We start from the raw sequence: 23,616 nt of genomic DNA on the forward strand, positions 1-23,616 counted from the left end.
TCACTTTCTATTACTTTCTCTATTTTATGGTCCCACCAGTTTTTGTTTTCAGGCAAATGGTATTTCTTGCAGATCTTCCAATGCACTGTTGTTGCTATTTTGTCATGCCATTGTTTGTAGTCAGTTGGTCCCATCTACTTGCAGCAACTAACAGGGTGGTCCATTGTTTCTTCAGCTCTTTGCAGAGGTGACATTTGCTAAAATGTTGCTGTCTTCTTAATTCTGGCTATATGCATTTATTCTTAAGGCTTGGTCTTGTGCAATCAGAATTAGCTTTTCTGTCTCTTCAATTTTCCTGCTCTCAGCCATTTCCAGGTCTTGTTATCTGCTTGGCCTGCAACTTTATTATGGTTTGTTGCACAGACAGATTTTCAGATTAGACAGTTTTATCGACCTATCAAGTCCTTCCCAAGGACCCAAAGTAGGCAGAAGTTGTTTAATAATGTTAAAGGTAACAGCAACAGATGGGAGCTAATCAAGGAGAGAAGCAACCTAGAACTAAGGAAAAACTTCCTGACAGTTAGAACAATTAACCAGTGGAACAACCTGCCTCCAGAAGCGGTGAATGCTCCAACACTGGAAGTTTAAGAGATTTAAGTTTAAGAAGATGACAGCCATTATAATATATAAGCTGTTCCAAGTAAAGCTGCTTTTTGCATTTGACTGATTTTATCAATTATTTTAGCATTACACCTCCACAGCTGCTGAGAGTAATTCCATATACCATGTTCACATCTGAATCTCCAAATAATTTTTTAAATCTATTTTCTAATAATGGTACACAATTTTCAAAAATAGAGCAGGCACAAGAACAATTAGGAGAAAAGATAATATGGGTATCATGGATATCCTCCTGGTTGTTTTCCCTAGTACAATCTTATAACACCAATTTCCCTCCCCTGTGGCTGCTCCTTACACTAAGGAATATCGCCATATTTCACAAATCAATCTTGTCTTATTTTTCCTGCCCTTTAACTATTCTGTAGTGGAAAAACCATGATACTTACATCAGAAGACAAGACCACAAAGAGACGGAGAAAACAGGTTTTATTTGTGCAAAGGTTCAGAGTATTCATATGACAAATTCTGAACCCTGAGTTACTCCCAGGGTGTCATTTTTATACAGCTTGTCACCCACGCTTTTACCCAAAGGATGACTTCTTATCTACCTTTAACATACTAAAAGAGAGAAGTTCATATCTCGAGACCACACACATAGGAAAAGGGAAGTTTATACAATGTGCGGAAAACCACACTCCCCTACATGTGTAATATCTTATACCATTTGTGACTTTAGGTTGGCACTTCTTGTGAAAATGTTTCTTCATAGAATTGCACACAGGTCATTACACTAAGCCAGTTTATAATATTAGTTAATGCTTTCAAAACATCACCTCTGTTAATTAAAATGTTGTTTATAGTATTTTTCCATCTCCCTTAATGGCATTTTTTACCTGCCACAATTCCATTGGATGAAAAGTGCTAAACACTGAAGAAGTTGTAACTACTGAAAAAATCTTTAAGTGGCTACAAGAAAAACATTCTCCTTAATTCCAAGGTAAAGCAAGAAATTCAAACAGCTAAGTAGTGTTTTTTTTTTCAGTTTTATTGATTTGTGGCCACAGAATACAATACATAATAAGCAAGCAAGCACTTTATGAGAAGAATTATATCAGCTTCCTCAAACCTTTTAGGAACAAACAATGGTTGTCTTATGAAAATAACAATTCTGTCTTTCACTACATGAAGAACTTGCTTCTTTGAGAATTATACAGACAGCAAACTGAACAAAGGTGAGGTGTTTCTTACAGACACACAGACACACCCAGCCTGTGCTCCTTATTCAGGACTTTGTTTTACACCCCCTTATCTGTTTCATAATGGTTTTTAGCAAATTTTCTTTCTGGAGCGCTGTCATGTTTTATAGCTTGTTCTATGTCCACTCTGATATGGCTTTGATTACATTTGCTGATTTGGGTGTCCTGTATAGCTTAATATACTACTGTCTCTGTAGGGTTTTCTTTCATCAGGACTAATTCTGCTAATCTTTGACTTTGGAATGAACAGAATTCTGGAATCTCTTGAAGGCTGGAAAAAAATAAAGATAAAAAGATTTCTTCCTCAATAAAACTGAATGGAAGAAAGGAACCCTTTTCTTTCAAAGTTTAGATTTTTGTTTTAAGTTATCTTCAGAATATCACATACATGCCAAATTGACAATTGTTTTTATGGAGAGAAAATATAAAAGACTGTGGCAGAATATATAAATGGCCTCACCGTAGGTGAAAGCAAAACAAAAAGGCACTTTTTCCAGATGTCTTGACTTCTTTCAACTATGGCAGTGTTTCTCAACCTTGACCATTTTAAGGCATGTGGACTTCAACTCCCAGAATTCCACAGCCAGCATTGCTTGCTGTGGAATTCTGGGAGTTGAAGTCCACATGCCTTAAAATGGTCAAGGTTGAGAAACACTGAACTATGGTATTCTTAGTTGTAAGTAGCTCCATCACTTTCAAATATGTGAATGATTCTTTGATAAACCTCAAAGCTTGCATTTTAGATAATACAGAAATATTAAGTAACTTAGCAGCTAATGCTGTGTCAAAAACACAAAAGCAGATTGTAGCATAGTAAAGAGTAAGAAATGGTGTCATAAAGCTTTTTTTTTCAGAGGGAAATCCTGAAGCAATTCCTCAAAAGAGTTTGTAGAGGGGTAAACTCCCTGCAAGAACTCAATCTTCCCAATTTTCAAGAGATGAAACAAACCAACCAACCAAAGCAATATTTTTTTCACAAAAGAAAGCTTGACATAGTTGCAAAACATGCTCCTAAGGGGTACACCAGACGATTAGTCCTTTTTAGCTGGTTTAAAATCGGCCGGCTGAATGGGAGGGTAGATCGCAAACTTGCTGGAATAAAGAGCAAGGGCCCACTTAGGGAAAGTGATAAAGCGGGGAATGAACCAGAAAAGGAAAGACAGTTTAGGCATTAATTCGGTAAGGGTGTCCCGAACCGAAATATAATTATAGACTTCTCGCCCATCCACGTCCTTAAACCCGTAGAGACGGGCAAGGTCTGGGCTGAGGACCACCTTGCCGCTGTGCCGCATGACCTGGGGATCCGAGGCCAAGGCCACCACGCATTTCCCGCTCACTTCGGGACTCTCTGCTTTGGTCAGCCGCTCCGGCAGGTCCGTGAATATTTTCTCGACATTTTCCGCTTGCTGCAGGAGCAGTTCGGTGCGAACGAGCCCGGGCCAAAGGGACACGCAGGCCACGCCGAAGGGGCGCAATTCGACGCCACAGTCAGCCGCCAGGCGGTCGCAGGCAGCTTTGCCCACCCCGTACGGGACGTCGAACATGTACCGCAGCCCACCGGGCGAGGAGACGATGACAATGAGCCCGCGCCCGGCGGGCACCATGAGACGAGCGGCATAAACCGTGCAGAAATAGTTGCCTCTCAGGCCTGCGTTGTTGATCTGGTCCCAGAGGGAGGCCTCGCTTTCCCAGAACGGCACGCCGATCTCTTTGGAGAGGGTGGTCACCGCGGAGAAAGCGCTGTTGACCAAGACATCCAGGCGGCCAGCATGCTCCCGCCGGACCCGCTCGAACAGCGCCGCCACTTCCTCCTCTCGGGTAGAGTCGCATACCACCGGCACGCACTTGCCCCCCCGGCCTTGCACCTCCGCCGCCGCTCGCTCCAGTGTTTCCCGGTGCCGGGCGGTGATATAGACAGTGGCGCCCGCCTCCGATAGCTGCAGCGCGATGCCTTTCCCGATGCCCCGCGAAGCGCCGGTCACCACGCAGACGTGCCCTAGCAGAGACTTGGTCCCGGAGGCCATGGCAGCAGCAGCAGCGGGACAGAAAAGGGCAATTTGCTAAGGAGCTGATGAAAATAGGTGAGCCAGGTAGATGGCAGGGCCTTTTGTGGCTCTTACTCAACTTCGTGGCATTCCGCCATTAGAAAAGGCGGGGCCTGCCGCTGGCGTCTCCTCGATTTGACGCAAGCGCTTGTAGTAATAGAAAGTGTTAAAGCAAAGCGCTCCTTGGAAGCTCGCTGTCGGGAATAACTCAACGAATACTGTAGTAGTAGCACAAGCTTCAGAAGGGTGGCTGCCTTTATCATTTATTTAGTTATAGCCTGTATTTCCAAAAGCCTCAGACCGTGTCAGAGAAAATCCCCCTTCATTCTAGCCCCACAATAACCATCCTGAGTTTCCAAGGCTAAGAAAAGAATTGAAGTCTCCAGTGCTAGTGAACCCACCTTAACTCTTAGTTTTGTATGTGTTTTATGATCAACAGCAAGTTTTAGCCGATTTCCTCTTCTCCCCCCACCCCCGTATCTTTCACATTAAATGGGAGCCCTTGGCTGAGTTAAAAAGCCTATGAAGTTTAGAGTAACTATTTATTTACTTATCTGTTTATATCCTGCCTTTATAAGTTATAAATAACTCAAGGCAGCGAACATATTGTTAGAAGTAAAGTCTTCATCCTGGTTCATCCAAGCCGGGAATAAATAAGCAAACATGGCAACTGCTGTGGGAAGAAGGTTACAGTTTATTGCAGAAAGATGGTTCTTCAGGATAGAGCAGAGGAGAGAAGGGCTGACCACATGGTGTGGTAGGTTTTTATACCCTCTAGCCTTTTGTTTGGAATAGTTTCCTGTTCCTGTGCCATGAACCTTGAGGCTGTTTCTGAGTGTTTGTCTAGGCCTTGATATCTGTGGTTTAATCCTATTATCATATCCTGCTTCCCAGTTGATGGGGCTAATGACTCCTAGAGTTTGGGTGGGGTATGCAGATCTTCTCTTTTGTCTTCTTGATTGCTCTGGCTTCAATTTTCTGATGGTTTTACATCTGCATTTGTATGGGGCTAAAGTCTTGCTTGGGGCAGAGAGATAGATTTGGGGCCAGGTTTGGTTTTAAAAAGTCCTTTTGAGGAAAAATATATTTTTCTGCCCTTTTTAATATTTCTTTCTCTGGGCTAAGTTCCCTGAATATCGAATACTCTTTCCTCCTCCTATTTTTCCCATAATAACAACCCTATGAGGTGGATTGGGCTGAGCAAGAAAGACTGAGCCAGTCACCCAGCTGGCTTTCATACCTAAAGTAAGACTAAAACTCGCCACTTGTAACTTCTGGTCCAGCCTTAGGCTGACAACCAACTGGCTTACTTTGAGTTAGTTATTCTCTCAGTCCACAATATTTGGCTCTGGAGATAAGCCAGTTGGTCAATTCCTATTACAAAGAACAGATTAAGATTTGATCCGAGAGAAGCAAACTCTGAACTTGTTAAAAAAAAATCCCATACAGAGAAATGAGCAGAATTTGTAAATACAAAAAAAGGAGGAGTCAGTGCAGACATTTTAGAGAATACAGAAATTGAATTAAAATTTAACTGAATCATATTGTGGGAAAAATCCAGAGAAAGAAATATTTTGAGAAATATTAAAAAGGCAGAATATATTTCCCCAAAGGATTTTAAAGGCAGAAACCAACTCCCTCCCCCCAAGTCTCTCTGCCCCAAACAGAAACCAGGTCTGCAGAAATGCAGACGTGGTAATCTTGTCAGAAAGATGAGCCAGGAAGCTTGGGTTAGAAAGACAAAGATCCCTAGAATCAACAAAAATCCAAAGGTCATCAGCCACAGCCTGAGGGAAGCAGGATATGACTTTTGGGACATAATAGGATTAACTCATCATCATCAGAATACAGGAAGGCACCCTCAGGCTCAGGTCAAAGTTCATGCCACAAGAACAACTCCAAACAAAAGCTCAAGAAGATACCCACTCCCTACTACATGTGGTCAGCTTTCCCAGAGCCATCTTTCTGTCTGGCTCTGCTCTTTAATAAACCACAACTTTCTTTCTAAAGCAGTCTCCATTTTGCTTATTCCCAGCTTGGACTGGACCGTGATGAAGATTTTTCTTTCAACAATAATTTTATCCCTGCCTTTTATATTTTCATAGTATTAGATCAAGCTGTCTTCTTGTTTTGCTCTAGCACTATTATGTGTTTTATTTATACATGCATCATGTACATAATAGTATGCCAGAGGGCCTAGCATATACTTCTGTGAAAGAATTTCATCATCGACAGTCTTTTATGTGTCTACTAATTCAGCAGAGCAATGGACAGCCTACAATTAAAGCAACAGTCAGATTTTACTGACAGACGTTTTGCAAAGAAAGCAGGATTCTAATTACAGGTAGTTCTCACTTAACAACCATTTGTTCAGCAAAAGTTCATTTATTGCAGCACTAAACAGATGCCTGTGCTTGAAGTTACAACAATTGCAGCTCCTCTATGGACACATGATTACTCACATTTATGACCACAAGGTGCACTTCAATTCTTTTCCATCTATCTTCTCATTCCCATCTCTGCCGTTTTGGTTGCTCTGTATTTCATTACCCCTGCCACCCCCCAGTTGATCTTCACTGTCTTCTTTCTCCTGCTGCTGACTCAGCATACATCATCTGGCCTTTTACAAGTACAGCTGGGTTAGGGAAGGTTGTTGCCATGGTAGGACAGCACACAAAGCTGCCCTGCAGTTTACTCCCCCTGCTATTCCCCAGCTGATCTTCACTCTTCTTCTTGACAAGGTGTGCCTGGCCTGACCCTTGATGTAGCTGCTGTTGGCTGCATGCAGCTTTCTTCCCTTGCTTGTGAGCTGCCCTTGACCTGTGACTTCCTGGCAGCTTCCTCATTGACTTTGCTTGTTGAAAACTGGCAGGAAATTGTCAGGAGATCCTGGCTTAACAACCCACAATATTTGCTTAATGACTACCGAAATTCCCATCACTAAGCAATGCAATCATGTGATGCTGTGCTTTATGACTGCATTGCTTAGCAGCAGAAATTCTAGTCTCAATTACCATCCTTAACTGAGGACTACCTGTAGGTATAAGCTTAATTTGTAGCATTGGTTAAGTTGGCACTGATCCATTTGGAAAAATTTTGCTAGACACCTTCCAAAATTGCAATATAATATTAGTATACCAGCATAAAAGAAACAAGCTTACACTCTTTCTGGTCTTTCATCAGGATAGAGTGTTTGAGTACAATCATGTCACCTGTACAGTATATAATAATAATAATAATAATAATAATAATAATAATAATAATAATAATAATAATAATAATAATAATACCTACAAATGCCACAGTCTTTCTATTTCTATTTGTAGGTCTTTGTATTTTGTTATCTTCTCCAGAAAGAACTGGAGAAGATAACAAAATACAAAGACCTACAAATAGAAATAGAAAGACTGTGGCAAAAGCAAGCAAGGGTAGTACCAATAGTGATATGCTCCTTGGATGCAATCCCAAAACAACTGGAGCACCACTTGAACACCATTGGCATTGACAAATTCGCTATTAGTCAATTGCAAAAGGCGGCCTTACTAGGAACTGCTTCCATCCTGCGACAATATCTGTAATACCATCAAATATCCACCTCTGCCTATCCCAGGTCCTGGGTAAGAACTTGATAGGTAGACAAAATGCCAAATCCAGTCTGAACATCTGGCTGACTGCGATGATCCATAATAATAATAATAATAATAATAATAATAATAATAATAATAATAATAAAGTTGGAAGGGACCTTGGAGGTCATCTAATCCAACCCCCTGCTCAGGCAGGAAACCCTATACCATTTCAGACAAATGGCTGTCCAGTCTCTTCTTAAAAACTTCCAGTGTTGGAGCATTCACCACTTCTGGAGGCAGGAAGTGTCAAGAAGTTTCTCCTTAGTTCTAGGTTGCTTCTCTCCTTGATTAGTTTCCACCCGTTTCTTCTTGTCCTGCCTTCAGGAGCTTTGGAAAATAGCTTGACTCCCTCTTCTTTGTGGCAGCCCCTGAGATATTGGAACACTGCTATCATGTCTTCCCTCGTCCTTCTCTTCATTAAACTAGACAGACCCAATTCCAGCAGCCTTTCCTTATATGCTTTAGCCTCCAGTCCCCTAATCATCTTTGTTGCTCTTCTCTGTACTCTTTCTAGAGTCTCAACATCTTTTTTCATGGAAAGATCAGGACACTGAGAATGGTGCCAACGGACCTTTAGTGTAACTCAAGAATCAGTTCAGTTCTTTGAATTCCTGACCATATTTAGAATAGCATGAAACATTAATTAACCTCAAATCAGTTTCTATCATAACAACACTTTGGAAATCAGGGTATAAAAATGATAATTGGTTTGATCAGAATTGTGCACAGATGAAAAAGCATGTAAAAAAAGTAAGAACTTCCCTTCAGAGGCCCAAATACATCTCTTAAAGAGCTTAAAGGTCCAATATAAATCTCTTTTAAAAGAAAAGAAAAAAAATGGCACTGAAAGAGTCTTGATAGAAATCAGTCAGGATGAGAGATTCTTCCCCTTTCTTGTATATCACCAGAGGATCAGGAAAATCACTGCCCCCACTCCAGTTAATCTAGTAATAACTCAAGCTTGAAAAAAAATATTCCAGAGGGTTATATGTAGGCCTATTTTGTAACATGAATGAGAATCAACCTGATCTTGAGCAAGTGCATAATTGGCATCAGTTTCAGTGTAAGAGGCATCCTGATTGACTGACTATCTTAAAGCCAATAGGCTCCAGATGCTGTTTGTGTTATACCTGAGATCATTAAAAAATAATCTGTGGTGGAAAGTTGTTGACCCAGAATTAGGAGACAGCATAGGAAGTATCAATTGTGAATATGTGCAGATTGTCCTGCTGTCTTTGGGCACTTGCAGTCATGGATGCATGAAAGGACAGCAAGGAAAACACCCAATGTCCTAACCCACCCGGAAACACCCAAAAGGGAACATTTTTAGCTACTTCTGCTTTCTACCTTCTTATCTACAGTGTGCCAGACTTACTGGGTGAAATCTTTATTGTTTGTGTGTCAGCTTTGCTGAGTGGATTGCTTATGTAATCAGAAAGAATAAATACAAAGATTTCTTGTCATTCGGGGCTTCTCTCTTTTAGAGGAACCCATCTTTGTTCACCTGAATAAAAATGTAAAGCTTAAAGGCAACTTCTGGTTTCCTGTATTTTTTATCAAGCAAAACCTCAGAATGTGCACAACAATGTAATACAAAGTCCCAGGAAGGAGAGGCCCTCTCCCAGAGGGAGAACAGAAAGCAAAGTTTGGAGTCTTTGATATGCAGGAAAAGGACAAAGGTGGAACCCTCCCTAGTATTTCACAAAGTATACATAGTTATGCTTGCTTTAATCTGGCAAGATTTATGTAAGAATTTATGTAAGGAATCAAGAATGACACACAAAGTTACATCTGAGTAGTTTATTGTGTTCACCTATTAAGGGAAATCTTATGAAAATAGTCTTTTTATTCTGAACAGTATAAACCACAGTATAAAAACCCAACTTTTCATTTTCATTAATGTTACTCATGTAGATCTATAACAAGGCAGGTGCAAGATTCCACTTACAGAAAGTTATGTAAACATCAAAGAAAATACAGCTTATCCTTAAAGACTGTGATTACCTTCTTTGGTTAATAGCCACAGTGCGCATCAAGATCCATCATATTAACATACCAATATGACAACATTTACTCCCTTCTCTCCACAGGACACATTACAGACTGAACAATTTAATAATTTATTCAGTGAAGAGAAGCTAGAATTGAATGGCCGATAGCCAAACGCCAGATGATCTGAAAAATCACAAGCATAAAGAGGATTAAAAAAAACAAATCATCATTACAATAAGCAAATAAACATTGGGCTTTTAAATTGCAGCCTCTGCTAAAACACATTTATAGTAATGCCATTATCTATTAAATCTGAGGAACTCCTTAAAATTCCTCACTATCCTTTCCATCAGAGATGATGCCAACATATATTTTTATTACTTTTTTAACATTCAGTTGCAGAACCTTCTCCATCTCCCAGGAATATGTAGCAGCTATAACAATTCCAACTTGCTCGTTTTTCTTTTGATTAGACTGAAACCCTTAAATGTAACATTTTAAGTTACAGTTTTAACAGTTGTGTAAACAATTCCACTTTCTCAAGGTTATTTTTTCTTGGGGATCATTGCTGACTACCAGTTCTGAATGGTTGAAACAAAGAGCTTATGAATGAGAGATCTTGACAGTCCGTCTATGCACCAGCTGCTAGCATTAAAATGGAAAAATAGTCTAATTTCTCTTTTATTGCAGATACTCTTATGTTGGTAGGAAAAAGGCAACCTGCAGAATCATTGGATTTTAAAAGATTAAATTTTGCAGCAGATTTGGTAAGCAAAATTAGCACCTTGAGCCACTAGAAAATTCTAAAGTCAGGGATAGTGATGTATTCAGAGTCACTTATCCAAAATCTGGTAAGAATTCTGTAATATGGTATAAGCAATGTATATTTTGAATTTCATACTGTAACTAAACTTTCTCTTTGGGAAGTTTCATTCTGTCCCTCCATAGGTTTTAAATAACATATCTTGTTGGAATTCATTCTGCAACTAGCAGACATTAATGCTGAAAGGGCATAGAATCTGGTAAATTAAAACAAAATAGAATATCTAATAATCTTCCATGTTGGTATCCTTTGCTGAGCAAGGGAATGCTGCACAATTAGAGTCTTGCTTTCAGGATGTTTTGAAAGTATTACAAGCAAGTATCCCTATTCTGGAGTGGGAAAAAACCCTACCAAGAAACAAAAGATTTAACTTTTCCTTCCCCTGCCTTGATACAAGAGAAAGAAGGAGTTTTTTTCTATACTACAACTTGGTGCTCTTTACTATTTACCTCACCACTTCCTCTGTCTCACATTTTTAAACCAAAAAAAAAAAGAAAAAAGAAAAAAAAAGAAGTCACTGATAGCTACCTTGATCTCTTGTATTCTTTTTAGACACAGGACTTTCAAGAATAGTTTTTCTGAAAATAATGCTTTTTCTATAGTTTTAATTTTATTTTTTTTTTAAAGAAGAGGTAGAGGGAAATGCTGGTTTCCATCTAAGCAGGAGTTGGACTTTGTCAGTTATTCTCTTTGCAAGAAGTGCCACATTTTTATCTTCTGAATAAATAAGTTAGACCAGTGATGGCAAACCTTTCAGAGACTGAGTGCCCAAACTGCAACCCAAAACAAACTTATGCATCGTTGGATGCTGGGTGGGTGTGGCCCATTGGGTGGGCGTGGCTACGGTGGTAACAGCAGACTGGGTGGGACTAAAAAGTTCAATCAATTAATTCCAACTTTGCAAGATCTTTTTTTTCCTGCAAGAAGTTGAAATTGACTGATTGATTGAACCTTTTTTTTTGTACATGGTGGCGGAGGCCTAAAGCAAAAAGGTTTTATAAAACCCAGCTGAAGGCCTAGGACTGGGGCGACGACACGCGTGCCCACAGAGAGGGCTCTGAGTGCTGCCTCTGGCACCCGTGCCATAGGTTCGCCACCACTGAGTTAGACTGACTATGTTGATTTAGTTGGGAATTTTGTACATGTGACTGTGGCCTTCATTAGTTCTCCTCCTTTCACACATAAATGTCTCTGTTTTGAACTTTGAAATTTTGTTATAACTGAAAATAGGCATTTCTTATTAAAGCCTGGCTCACAGAACTTAATGATTGACTTAATGGCTCTCTCCCCCATTTTGTTATTTACAAGGTTTTGAAGAATTCTCTATGCTGTGGGTTTGAACAAAAGGAGTTCCCAAGCTCCTTTCTTTCTCAAATGCTAGAAGGTATTGGGAGGAACTCCCCCATTCAGGCTCTTCCAGCTGGGATTCTCACAAGCAGCACAGAGGAGAACAAATAGAATGTGAAGCCAGCTACTGGAAAGAGAGGTTTAATCATGGAGATTAAAATTGAGTGACAATTCAGCATGAATCCCCGGCTAGCTAGACAGAATGGTCCTCAAACGTGAGTTCTTATATCCTTTCATGGTTTCCAAAATTGTCATTTCTGATTTGTGAGTTTAAAATTTGTCTTTTCTGATTTGTTGGTCAGTGTCTATTGTTGGGTTAGTTTCTTTATCAATTCTGTCTTTAAAAAGTGTTAATTTTTGCTCCAGGAGGAATCCAGTGTGATTATTTTATTGTTGTGTACTTTTTAGTGTTTCTATTCTAATCCTGTCAATCCTAATTGCTGTTAGCTCAGTGGTTCTCAACCTGTGAGTCGGGACCCCATTTGGGGTCGAACGACCATTTCACGGGGGTCACCAAACAAGACTGTCCGCCATTTTCCCCCTTTTCTTTGGCCACACCCCTGGCACCTGGTGATGTATAAGTGGTTGGGGGTCACCACAACATGGGGAACTGTATTATGGGGTCGCGGCGTTAGAAAGGTTGAGAACCACTGTGTTAGCTGGTTCTGCATTCCTGTAGTTTAGACTTGATACTTTGTGGCCAGTGTGTGTTAAGTGTTTGTTTATTTAGCCTGAGGCTGCCGCTGAATCAGACTAGTTCAGGGGTAGGCAACCTTGGCTCTTTTATGACTCATGGACTTCAACTCCCAGAATTCCTGAGCCAGCCATGCTGAAGGGAAAGGGAGAGGTTTCCAAGCTGAGCCATGCTGGCTCAGGAATTCTGGGAGTTGAAGTCCACGAGTCATAAAACAGCCAAGGTTGCCTACCTCTGGACTAGTTTATATTGGGTTTTTCCTGTATTTGCCAAGGTATTTTCTCTTTGGATTGGGGAGGGGGTGTCCTGCTCTCATCAATTCCCCCATTTTTGGGTATCACTGGTGTTTCCGTGATCAGCCCAACCTGTTCATATAGTGGTGGTCAATTTGGCACATCATGAGAGAAGTTTTCTTGCTCTGTTCTTTGCCTCTAATGGGAGTTGTGCAGATCTTTAGGCATCTCAACCCTAAAGGAATTAATTGGCTAGGACCTAGTTGCTCAACTATTTATTACCTAATTATTACCTAGTTACTAGGTAATTGAGTAAGGAAGCTGAGGGTCAAAAGGGGAAAAGTTGATCAATCTTGTTGCTTTATTCTAACTATAACTAACTTGGTCTGTTCCTCCTTCCCTCCCTCTCCCATTGTCTAGTTACAGAAAACTTAATAACTAGATGTTTTCACTAACAATCTATTTATTTCTCTATCTGCTAGAGTGGAGACTTCTTAACTCCCTTGCTAAGAACTCTTTGAAGAACAAGGAAAGTGACTAAACCCTTTCCTGATAATGGAAGATTGTGTGGATATTCTGAGCTAGTATTGCTTTGCAAATCCTTATTTACTTCTTCGTGCTCTAAGGGCTTTATAATAGATAGCATTACCTCACAATCAACCTTTTTCTTCTGTTGTAAGTTGAGGATTACCTATATTTAACTTAACTAGAGGCCATAGTACTAAGAGTGTATACTTTTTAAATGATGGCTTATCATAAGATCACACCAGAAGGGACATCATCAGGTTCAAAATAATGCCAGAAGTAGATGGGCATAACATCCCCTGTGCGACAGCCAATATGATCTTTCTCACAGGATATACCCTGCAAATCATGTCCACAATGGCAAGAAAGTCAGTCTTCACTGGACCTCCATGTGCAAATAGCATGTTCTCTGATGGCGTGCTGGCTGAAGAATTCTGGGAACTGAAGTTTTTACATCCAGACGAGGCCAGAGTAGTGTACTGAGTAGTGTACTGAGTGAGGGCAGGGCCATCATAACAATTATATTTGATCAGATCATATAATTACTCAAATATTTTTTTAATAAAGATTTTATTGGTTTTTTTCATCAACATATGTTAATTTTTCCAATCAACAAGTTGTCTGGAGTTTGCTATGCTAATACATGTTCAATTCCTAATCCTTCATTCTTTCCTCTAGCCAACAATCAAATAAGTCCCAAATTTGATAGTAGTCTGTATCTTCTTTATCTTTCAACCTCATAGTTAATCTGTCCATGTCTGCACATTCCAATATTTTCCTGATTATTTCTTCCTCTGATGGCAATCCTTCATTCTTCCAGTATTAATGCAAAAATTATTCTCACTGCTGTAGTAATGTGTAAGATTAAATATAATTTCTGCTTATTAGTCTTTTCAGGCATAATACCTAGTAAAAAAAGTTCAGGTTTAAAATCCACTTGTTCAACCAATATTTTTTCTAACCACATATGTATCTTTCTCCAATAGGCCTTTGCCTTACCGCATGTCCACCAAATGTGATAATATGTGCCTGTGTTACGTTTACATTTCCAACATCTATCTGACATATTTTTAAACATTTTTGCTAATCTTGCTGGTGGCAGGTGCCATCTGTAAAACATTTTATACAGATTTTCTTTGTATGAAGTTGGCATTGTTAATTTATAGTTTCTCTCCCATAACATTTGCCATTTTTCTAATTCTATATTATAGCCAAAAATTTTTGCCCATCTTGTAATTGTTTCTTTCACTTGTTCACTTTCCATATCTAAAATTAACAAAAAGTTATACATTTTCTTAATTAATTTCTCATCTGAGGTTAACAAAATCTTATCAAACACAGTTTGATCCTTGTAAAATCCATACATTTTTACACCTTTTTCATATCTACTTTGTATCTGTAAATGTGCCCACCAAGACAATTAATTCCCTGATTTTCCAGTTCTTGTTTAGATTTTAATTTCCCATCATATCTAGAATATCTTTATATGTCTATATTTTTTCAAAGTCTACCAAAGTCCACGTGAGTTGCCTGTGAGAGACTGAGCACCATCACCCCACGTGAACTGCTGTTGCTAGAGATTGACTACCATTATCTCCTGCAAGCTGCTGCTGTCAGAAACCAATAACTATTACTTCACATGAGCTGCTGCTGCCAGAGACTGACCACCATCATCTCACGCAAGCTGCTGTTGCTAGAGATTGACCACCATCATCTCATGAAAGCTGACCACCATCACCTCATGCAAGCTGCTGTTGCCAGAGACTGACCATCATCATCTAATGTGAACTGCTGTTCCCAAAGATTAACTACCATCTCACGCAAGCTGCTATTGCTAGAAACTGACCATTATCATCTCACGCAAGCTGCTGTTGCAAGAGATTGACCACCATCATCTCATGAAAGCTGACCACCATCACCTCATGAAAGCTGCTGTTGCCAGAGACTGACCACCATCATCTAATGTGAACTGCTGTTCCCAAAGATTAACTACCATTTCACACAAGCTGCTATTGCCAGAAACTGACCATTAACATCTTGTGCAAGCTGCTGCTGCCAGAGATTGACCACTGTTAAATCCGTGGGTTAAAAGCATTGCGAGGAAACAAATGGTGTAACAGAACTGTCGCTACATGAGTAATGCCCAACGTATCCCATATGTATTCCAACGTATCCCGGAGCTGGAAGACCAGCGGAAAGGAGAGCCCCGGAGACGGAGCCAGCCAGTCACCATTGCCGCATCGGCACCGCCCAGCTGGAACCTTGCGGGAGGACCGCCACCGCCAGAGGACGACTGTAGAGGGAGGAGGAGAAACACTAGGCCCTTCTCTCCTCGTGGCCTCTGGCGGGCTACACCCTTTCATCGTGTGGCCATGTTTGTCAGTCCGGCCTTGCGAGACCAGTGGGGCTGCCATGCACCATGGGGGGCCTGGCTGGCACCATCCTGTTGTCATTGCTGCTGCTGCTGCGGGGGGGGGGGGCTGGCCCTTTGTGACTCTTGACCTTGATTCTCAGAATCTTTTAGCTAGTGTATGCTGACTGTATGATTGTTTTTTAACCTTTTTTAGTTTATTGTATTAGGGTGTGTCTCTGGATGAAGCGGATTATCTAGACCCTTTTCAATCTGGCTTCAGGCCCGGCTTCAGCACAGAAACCACCGCTTTGGTCGCGCTGATGGATGATCTCTGGTGGGCCCGAGACAGGTTATTCCTCTGTCTTGGTGCTACTTGACCTCTCAGCAGCTTTCGATACCATCGATCATGGTATCCTTTTGCGATGACTCGAAGGGGTGGGAGTGGGAGGCACCGTTTTACAGTGGTTCTCCTCCTACCTCTCTGGCCGGTCGCAATTGGTATTGGTGGGAGGGCAGAGGTCAACCCCGAGGCCCCTTGAATGCAGCATGCCACAGGGGTCGGTCCTCTCTCCCCTCCTATTTAACATTTATATGAAGCCGCTGGGTGAGATCATCAGACAGCACGGGGTGAGGTTTCATCAGTATGCTGATGATACCCAGTTATATATCTCCTCCCCGAGCTCTCTCAGTGAAGCGGCCGATGTGATGGGCCGTTGCCTCGAAGCCGTGAGGGTCTGGATGGGGGTTAACAGACTCAGGCTCAATCCTGACAAGACTGAGTGGCTTTGGATGTTGCCTCCCAAGAATCATGTCGACTGTCCAGTGTTGACTCTTGCGGGGGAAAATATACCCCCTTCGGAGCGGGTTCGCAACTTGGGTGTCCTCCTTGATCCACAGCTGAATTTGGAACATCAGTTGACGGCTGTGGCTGGGAGGACCTTTGCACAAGTTCGCCTGTTGCACCAGTTGCGACCCTACCTGGACCGGGAGGCTCTCCTTACAGTCACTCACGCCCTTGTCACCTCACATTTGGACTACTGCAATGCGCTCTACATGGGGCTACCCTTGAAAAGTATTCGGAGACTACAGTTGGTCCAGAATGCAGTCGCGCGAGTGATAGTGGGTGCTCCTCGATACACCCACGTTACACCTATCCTCTGTGAGCTGCACTGGTTGCCTATTGGTCTCCGGGTCCAATTCAAGGTGTTGGTCATTACCTTTAAAGCCCTATATGGCTCAGGGCCAGGCTATTTGCGAGACCGCCTACTACCTCATAGTTCCCTACGTCCGGTTAGATCCCACAGGCTGGGCCTCCTTCAGGCCCCTTCGGCCAAGCAGTGCCATTTGGCGGGGCCACGGAGGAGGGCCTTCTCTGTGATGGCGCCCACGCTTTGGAATCAGCTCCCCCCGGAGATTAGGACCGCTCCCACCCTGTTGGTCTTCCGTAAGCTACTTAAGACCTGGCTTTTCCAGCAGGCCTGGGGTTTATAAAACCTTACCCCTGGATGATTGTTTTTGTATTGTTGTTTTGTTATGTTTTATGTGTTTTTTATTGTTAGCCGCCCAGAGTCCTTCGGGAGTGAGGCGGCTTATAAATTTTAAAAATAAAATAAAAATAAATAAGTTTGGATGTATAAATGCCTCCATCATTGATAACCACCCTGGAATTTTTAGATATATTTTAGCTTTAATTTTTTCCCATACTGTTGACAAGGCATTTCTTATAAAATGATTTTGAAAGTACTTATGGATTCTGTTTTTCCCATACCATAAGAAAGCGTGCCATCCCAATTGTAAACCATGTCCCTCTAGATACAACAACCTTTTATTTCTAAGTGTTATCCACTCTTTCACCCATGTTAACACAGATGCTTGGTATACAACGTCCATTCCGGCAACCCAAAACCTCCATTTTCCTTAGCATCTTGTAATGTTTTCATATTAATTCTAGTTTTATTCCCCTGCCAAATAAAATTCAAAACCAATGAATTTAAATCTTGAAAGAATTTTCTCTCAAGTTTTATCGGAATCGTTTGAAATAGAAATAAAATAGAAATATAAAATAAAATAAAATAGAAATAAAATTTTTACTGTAGCAATTCTTCCTAATATTGACAGCTGCAAATTTTTCCATCTTTCCAAGTCTAGCTTTATTTGCTTCAATAGTTTTGTATAATTGTCTTTCACTTAGCTGAAAGATAAATACCTAAATATTTAACTTTTTTCACTATTTGCACCTCTGTTTTCTCTAGTATTTGCCTTTTTTGTTTATCTGTGAGGTTCTTAACTATTACTTTAGTTTTTCTTTATTTATTTTTAATCCTGCTTTTCTCCATACTCTTCTATCTTTCCCCATAGTTTAGGAATCATCTCTAAAGGTTCTTCCAAGATAAATACTAAATCATCAGCAAATGCTTGTAATATTCAAATATTATGTCACTTTCCTAGTATTGGGAGATTGGAAAACAAAATTAACAGAGCAATACTTCTGAAAAATAAAATGATCATGATATACAGGTTGTCCTCCACTTACAACAGTTCATTTAGTGACTGTTCAAAGTTACAATAACAGTAAAAATGACTTATGACCATTTTTCCCACTTATAACTGTTGCAGCATGATCATGTCATCAAAATTTAGATGCTTGGCAACTGATGGTTGCAGTGTCCTGGGGTCATGTGATCACCTTTTGCAACCTTGTGACAAGTAAAGTCAATGGGGAAGCCAGATTCACTTAACAACAGTGTTACTAACTTACCAGTTGCAGTGATTAACAACTGTGGCAAGAAAAGTTATAAAATGGGACAAAATCACTTAACAAATGTCTCACTTAGCAACAGAAATTTTGAGCTCGTAAGTCCAGGACTACCTGTAATTGCTCTGAATGCAGAGAATGGGCTTAGTTCAGATACCAAGGAATGCCAATAGACTTTCTTTTATATTTGAAATAAAAAGTAGATTCATTAAGACATCTACATGACATGATAGCAGTTTTCCAATATTTGAATGGCTGCCACAAAGAAGAGGAGGGTCAACCTATTCTCCAAAGCACCTGAAGGCAAGACAAGAAGTAACAGATGAAAAGTTATCAAAGAGAACCAACTAAGAACTCAAAAGACTTTTTTGACAGTTAGAACAATTAATCAGTGGAACTGATTATCTCCTGAGGTTGTAGGTACTCTATCAGTGGAGGTGTTTAAGAAAAAACTGGACAGTCACTTGTCTGAAATGGTATAGGGTTTCCTGCTTGAGTACGGGGTTGGGCTAGATTAGAAGACCTCCAAGATCCCTTCCAACTCTGTTATTCTGTTATTTCTGATAGAAGAGAGTCGTGCTTGTATTCTACATTAGAAAAATCTTCAGAAGATTTGTGACTGCTGCAATTACCATAGGAATATAAAAGCAGGGTGCTTTGAGCTAATCACTATCCCTCCCTCTTGGTCTCTTCTTCCTTCCCTCCCTCTCCCATTGTCCCTCCCTCCCTCCCTCCCTCCCTCCCTCCCTCCCTTCCTTCCTTCCCTTCGCCTCCCTCTTTGTCCCTCCTTCCCTTTCTCTCTCCCCTTGTCCCTTCCTTCCTTCCTTCATCTCCCTCTTTGTCCCTCATTCCCTCTCTCTTTCCTCTTGTCCCTTCTATCCTTCCTTCCCTCTTGTCCAGGACCGGGGTGAGCCTCTACAGCTGATCCGTGCTTCTGCAGAGCAGCCCAGAAGTGCAGATCAGCTGTAGCTGCTCTCCTTGGCTCCTGCCCAGTAAACTTGCTCGAGCTTTGCTAGAAAACATGCTGCTTGCTAATTTAGCAGAAGTGCAAATCAGCTGTAGCCCATAGGCTTTGTGCTCTTCTGTTCCTTGGCAGCCGGGCTGCCAAGCCTCCGTTGGCTGGACTTCCTTTCCTTCCCTCCCTCTTGGTCTCTTCCTCCTTCCCTCCCTCTCCCATTGTCTCTCCCTCCCTCCCTCCCTCCCTCCCTCCCTCCCTCCCTTCCTTCCTTTCCTTCGCCTCCCTCTTTGTTCCTCCTTCCCTCTCTCCCTGTCAAGCAGAGCAGCCCAGAAGTGCAGATCAGCTGTAGCTGCTCTCCTTGGCTCCTGCCCAGCAAACTTGCTCGAGCTTTGCTAGAAAACATGCTGCTTGCTAATTTAGCAGAAGTGCAAATAAGCTGTAGCCCGGCGCTGATCCTGGAGCTTGTGCTAGCTTAGGAAGCGGCATGTCTTCCAGTGAAGCTGAGCAAGTGAGCTGGGCAGAGCTCTCCTCTGGCTCTGCCTGTGCACAGGCAGGCTTGGCATGTCGCCATGGCCACCGGCACCAAAGCCATCGGCCACGCTGGCAGCCTATCCTCCTCCCCTTGTCCCTTCCTGGGCATGGAGGGGGGGAGGAAGGAAGGGACAAAGAGGGAGGGAAGTAAGGGACAATGAGAGAGGGAAAGAAGGAAGGAACAATGGAAGGGAGGGAAGAAAGGGAGGGACAAAGAGGGAGGGGAAGGAAAGGAAAGAAAGAAGGAAGGAAGGGACAATGGGAGAGAGGGAGGGAAGGAGGAAGATACTAAGAAGGAGGTGAAGGAAAGAAGGAAGGAAGGTGTTAAATCCTTCCAATAATGGCGAATGATGAAGACACATCTTGCAAGGAACAACTCTTTATTTTGTTTTCAGTCAAAACACCAACAACAAGAGGGGAAGGGGGAGGGGAGAGTATGGGTAGTATGTTCAATAGTTCAGATAAGTAATAGTTTTATATTTTTAAGATTTTTTTATTTTTTTTTTGGTGATAGAGGATTGCTTGGGCATTTTCCCCTAGACCGCATCCGATTGAGAAGAAGAGGAGAGGGATAAGCAAGTAGAAAGATGGAGGAGGGAGGGAGGAGAGGAAGAGAGTGAGGAAGAAGAAGGAAGGGGGAAGTGAAAAGATGAGAGGGGGATGCGGTTTGGGGGGAAATGGGTGAGCAATGCCGGAATTTGTGTGTTGTATTTTAACTTGTTATGTATCTGAAATTTTTTTTCTTATGATTGTAATGAAAATAAAATAATAAAAATTTAAAAAAAAAAAAACACCACCAACAAGCAAAGGCATGCAGGCCTCTTTTTATATGGCAATGCCGGCGCCACTCAGTCTGGTCCCGGGCAGCTTCTGCAATGCCCGGAACCATTGCAATATCCTTAGCCTGCATTTGCAGGCTCAGGACACAACACCCCTCCCCTTTAGATTGAAACAATCCTGACAACTTCAACAGTTTTCTTTGGGGAGAGTGTCATACATTCTCATAGTCAAAAGCATAGAAGGGAGTAACTACCAAAATTCCCTCTACATTGTTTTGATGGATAGATATACCCGAAATCATCAAATAAAACAAAATAACATTTCTAGTCAATGACTTTAGGAGTATTACCCCTAGAACTGGACAGAAACTTCACAAAATCTTTAAGATTTGCCCTTTGCAACCTCCTCGGACTGGTAGAGTTTGCTTGGTTCCCCTGCTCGCTCACCAGATTGGGTGGGCCAAGACGTTGCTACCCCAATGCCTCAGGTGACCCTGGTGCTGTTGCCTGACCTACCTGCTCACCTGCCAGGGTAAGCAGATCAGGACTTTACTGCCCCACATACCTGCCCATCTGCTGGCTGGCTAGACCCTCTGAGCCCAAGCCAGCATCCCTTGGGGATGATAGTCCCCAGTGTCAAGCCCCACGGGGCTTGCCATTCGGTGGGGGGGGGAGCGGAGAAACAACCCCACCACCGCCAGTCCACGCAGTCAACAAACCCACATATCCTGGCGTCTCGCCGGTCGCCGCAGAAGCCGCAGGGGACGGCGCTGAACACTCCGCCAGCCAGCTGAGTGTCGGGGACTGGCCGGCAGCGCCACATGACTATTGCCCCTCGCCGGCCACCGTAGGAGCCACAGGGGCCGGCGCTGAACGCTCCGCTGGCCAGCTGAGCGTCGGAGACCAGCCGGCAGCCGAGCAGACGGACTCACCTACTTTCACGCCTGCAACGGTATGCCCTGCTGACCACCCAGGGACAGAGGCCAAGCCCTCCGGGACCCAGCACCGCGGCACTATAAGAGGGCATGGAGAGCTCTCCTGGCTGGAAGACACTGAACAGCCATACTCACCAAATCTGAGGGAACCAGACGTGCGGCGGCGGCAAACGGACAGGCGCTGGACCAAGGGGGGTGGGGTTTCACGGGAAGAGGGATTAGGGCACAAGGGAGGACTTATAAGGGCGATCAGGCGGATGGTGGTTTGTGGGCGGAGGGTGGGGATGTGGGTGTGGTCATGTTATAAAGAGCACTGGGAACAAACCATTCCCAGTGTTGACTTTGTTAGTTAGGCAGTGAATAAACTTCCTGATGTGCACTGAGTTCCTGCGTTCCTGGTTTTCATTCTGGACGACTAAAGACTTGGATTGACACCCAGGTCCACAATGGACCTTTCTTGTGAGCACTGTCCCTCGAACCCAAGGCCAGCAGATGGCGATTCTGGGGTAGGTACAGGGCCCCAGTACCTAGTGGACCCAAGACCATGCCAGAAGCACCAGATTCTGGAGTTGTCTCTCTGTTAGCCCCCATTCCAACAGACTTCCTTCTGGGAGCAGTTGCAGAATTTGGCTAGCTCCCATGCTGTGTTGCCAGTTCTCTTGTAGGATGTGAGTTGTGTGGATACCCCTGCAAGGGCTTATGGTCAGTATAGACTGTGAAGTGACGGCCATATAAGAAATCATGAAATTTCTTAATGCCAGCCACAACTGCTAAAGCCTCTCTGTCAATCTGAGCATAATTTGGCTCTGCAAGGGTCCTGGAATAATAGACCACAGGGACCTGCGTCCCATCAGCCTTCAGGTGGCTAAGTACAGCTCCCACCCCATATGGAAATGCATCACAGGCAATGCAAACAGGAAGCTGCTCATTGGAGTGAGCTAACACTGCATTAGAAGTAAGCAAGACTTTAACCTCATTGAAACTTTTTTCATGAGCTTTGGTCCACTACCAACAGGCTTGTTTGTCTAAGAGCCTGTGTAAGGGCTATGCTATTGCAGCTTTATGTGGCAGAAATGCATGGTAAAAGTTTAATAGCCCCAAGAAGGCTTGTAGTTCACCCTTAGACTTAGGGCTTGGGGCCTGCTGAATAGCTTTCAATTTAGATTCAGAAGGGTGAATGCCTTGAGCGTCTATCCTGAATCCCAAGAAGTCAGTAGAATGGACTCCTATCTTACATTTGTCCTTCTTTAACTTAAGGCCTGCTCTTCTAAAATGAAGCAATACAGCCCTTAATCTCTCTGCCAAGTTTTGAGATGATTCGCCAGCAATGAGAACATCATCAAAATATGGGCAGAGTCCAGGAATACTGCACAGTGTGTTCTCCATGAAACTTTGGAATATGCCAGGGGCTACATTCACCCCAAATTGCAATCTCCTTACTTTGAAAGCTCCTCTATGAATTACAATGGTTTGAGCTTCAGCAGCTGCCTCAACAGGCAACTGTTGATAGGCCTGTGCCAGGTCAAGCTTCGCAAAAATGCGGCCCCCCCTTGAGGAAAGCCAGGATGTGGCTTACTAAAGATACTGGATAAGCGTGCTGCTGCAGCGCCTTGTTTAATGTGCACTTGTAATCTGCACATATACATATGTGCCCATTAGCCTTTAGAGGGGGGGTTTCCCATGGACTAGAATCTACTGGTTCTAAGATGCCCTGCTGGAGCAATTTGTCCATTTCAGCATCAATCTTACCTTTGAGGGCAAAAGGTACCCTCCTTAACCCTGAAAGGCATTATGGTTGGGTCTAACCTTAATGAAACTGGAGGCCCCTTGTAGGATCCAAGCTCAGAACTAAACACATCTGCAAACTTCTTGCAGACTTCTGCCAGGCTCCCCATTTGCAAATTGTGCAGCCCAGTAACCTGGATTCCCAGAGCCTCAAACCAATCAAGTCCAATAAGACTCGTGCATTCACCCCAACAACCAACACATCTAAGGGACCTTCAAAATCCTTGTACTGTACCTTAAGGGTGGCCTCCCCCTTAACACACACCTTAGAATTCTGAAAGTCTGTGAGTATTGCATTGGATGGCCTGAGTTTAGTTCGAAGGCCGCTGCTGCTGCAAATTTTCCTAAATGTGTTGAGGGAAATAATGGGGAGAGCGGACCCAGTGTCCAACTCCATGGATAAAGGAACCCCTTG

The 23,616-nt window shown here is 42.6% G+C and overlaps 1 protein-coding gene and 1 long non-coding RNA gene across 2 annotated transcripts; one reads left to right on the top strand and one right to left on the bottom strand.

The window, feature by feature from the left end:
- Positions 1-1,585: 1,585 nt before the first annotated feature.
- DHRS1 (dehydrogenase/reductase 1) lies at positions 1,586-3,997 on the bottom strand. The gene is made up of 2 exons (XM_039355489.1): positions 2,478-3,997; positions 1,586-2,353 (listed from the first exon to the last, which is right to left on the bottom strand). Exon 1 carries the CDS (start codon positions 3,839-3,841, stop codon positions 2,849-2,851), a length of 993 nt encoding a protein of 330 aa, XP_039211423.1. The 5' UTR covers positions 3,842-3,997; the 3' UTR covers positions 1,586-2,353; positions 2,478-2,848.
- Positions 3,998-10,171: 6,174 nt separating this feature from the next.
- Positions 10,172-15,759, top strand: LOC120313538. The gene is made up of 3 exons (XR_005558168.1): positions 10,172-10,250; positions 11,615-11,868; positions 14,612-15,759. It is a non-coding gene; the product is annotated as an uncharacterized LOC120313538 (long non-coding RNA).
- The last annotated feature ends 7,857 nt before the right edge of the window (positions 15,760-23,616 follow it).

This window comes from Crotalus tigris, unplaced genomic scaffold (assembly GCF_016545835.1).
Source record: "Crotalus tigris isolate CLP2741 ecotype Arizona unplaced genomic scaffold, ASM1654583v1 scf7180000018691.1937549, whole genome shotgun sequence".
In the NCBI taxonomy this organism is placed as follows: domain Eukaryota; kingdom Metazoa; phylum Chordata; class Lepidosauria; order Squamata; family Viperidae; genus Crotalus; species Crotalus tigris.

What these genes read in the sequence shown, in the direction of transcription:
- DHRS1 (XM_039355489.1), bottom strand. Translation starts at nt 3,841, where the DNA reads ATGGCCTCCGGGACCAAGTCTCTGCTAGGGCACGTCTGCGTGGTGACC.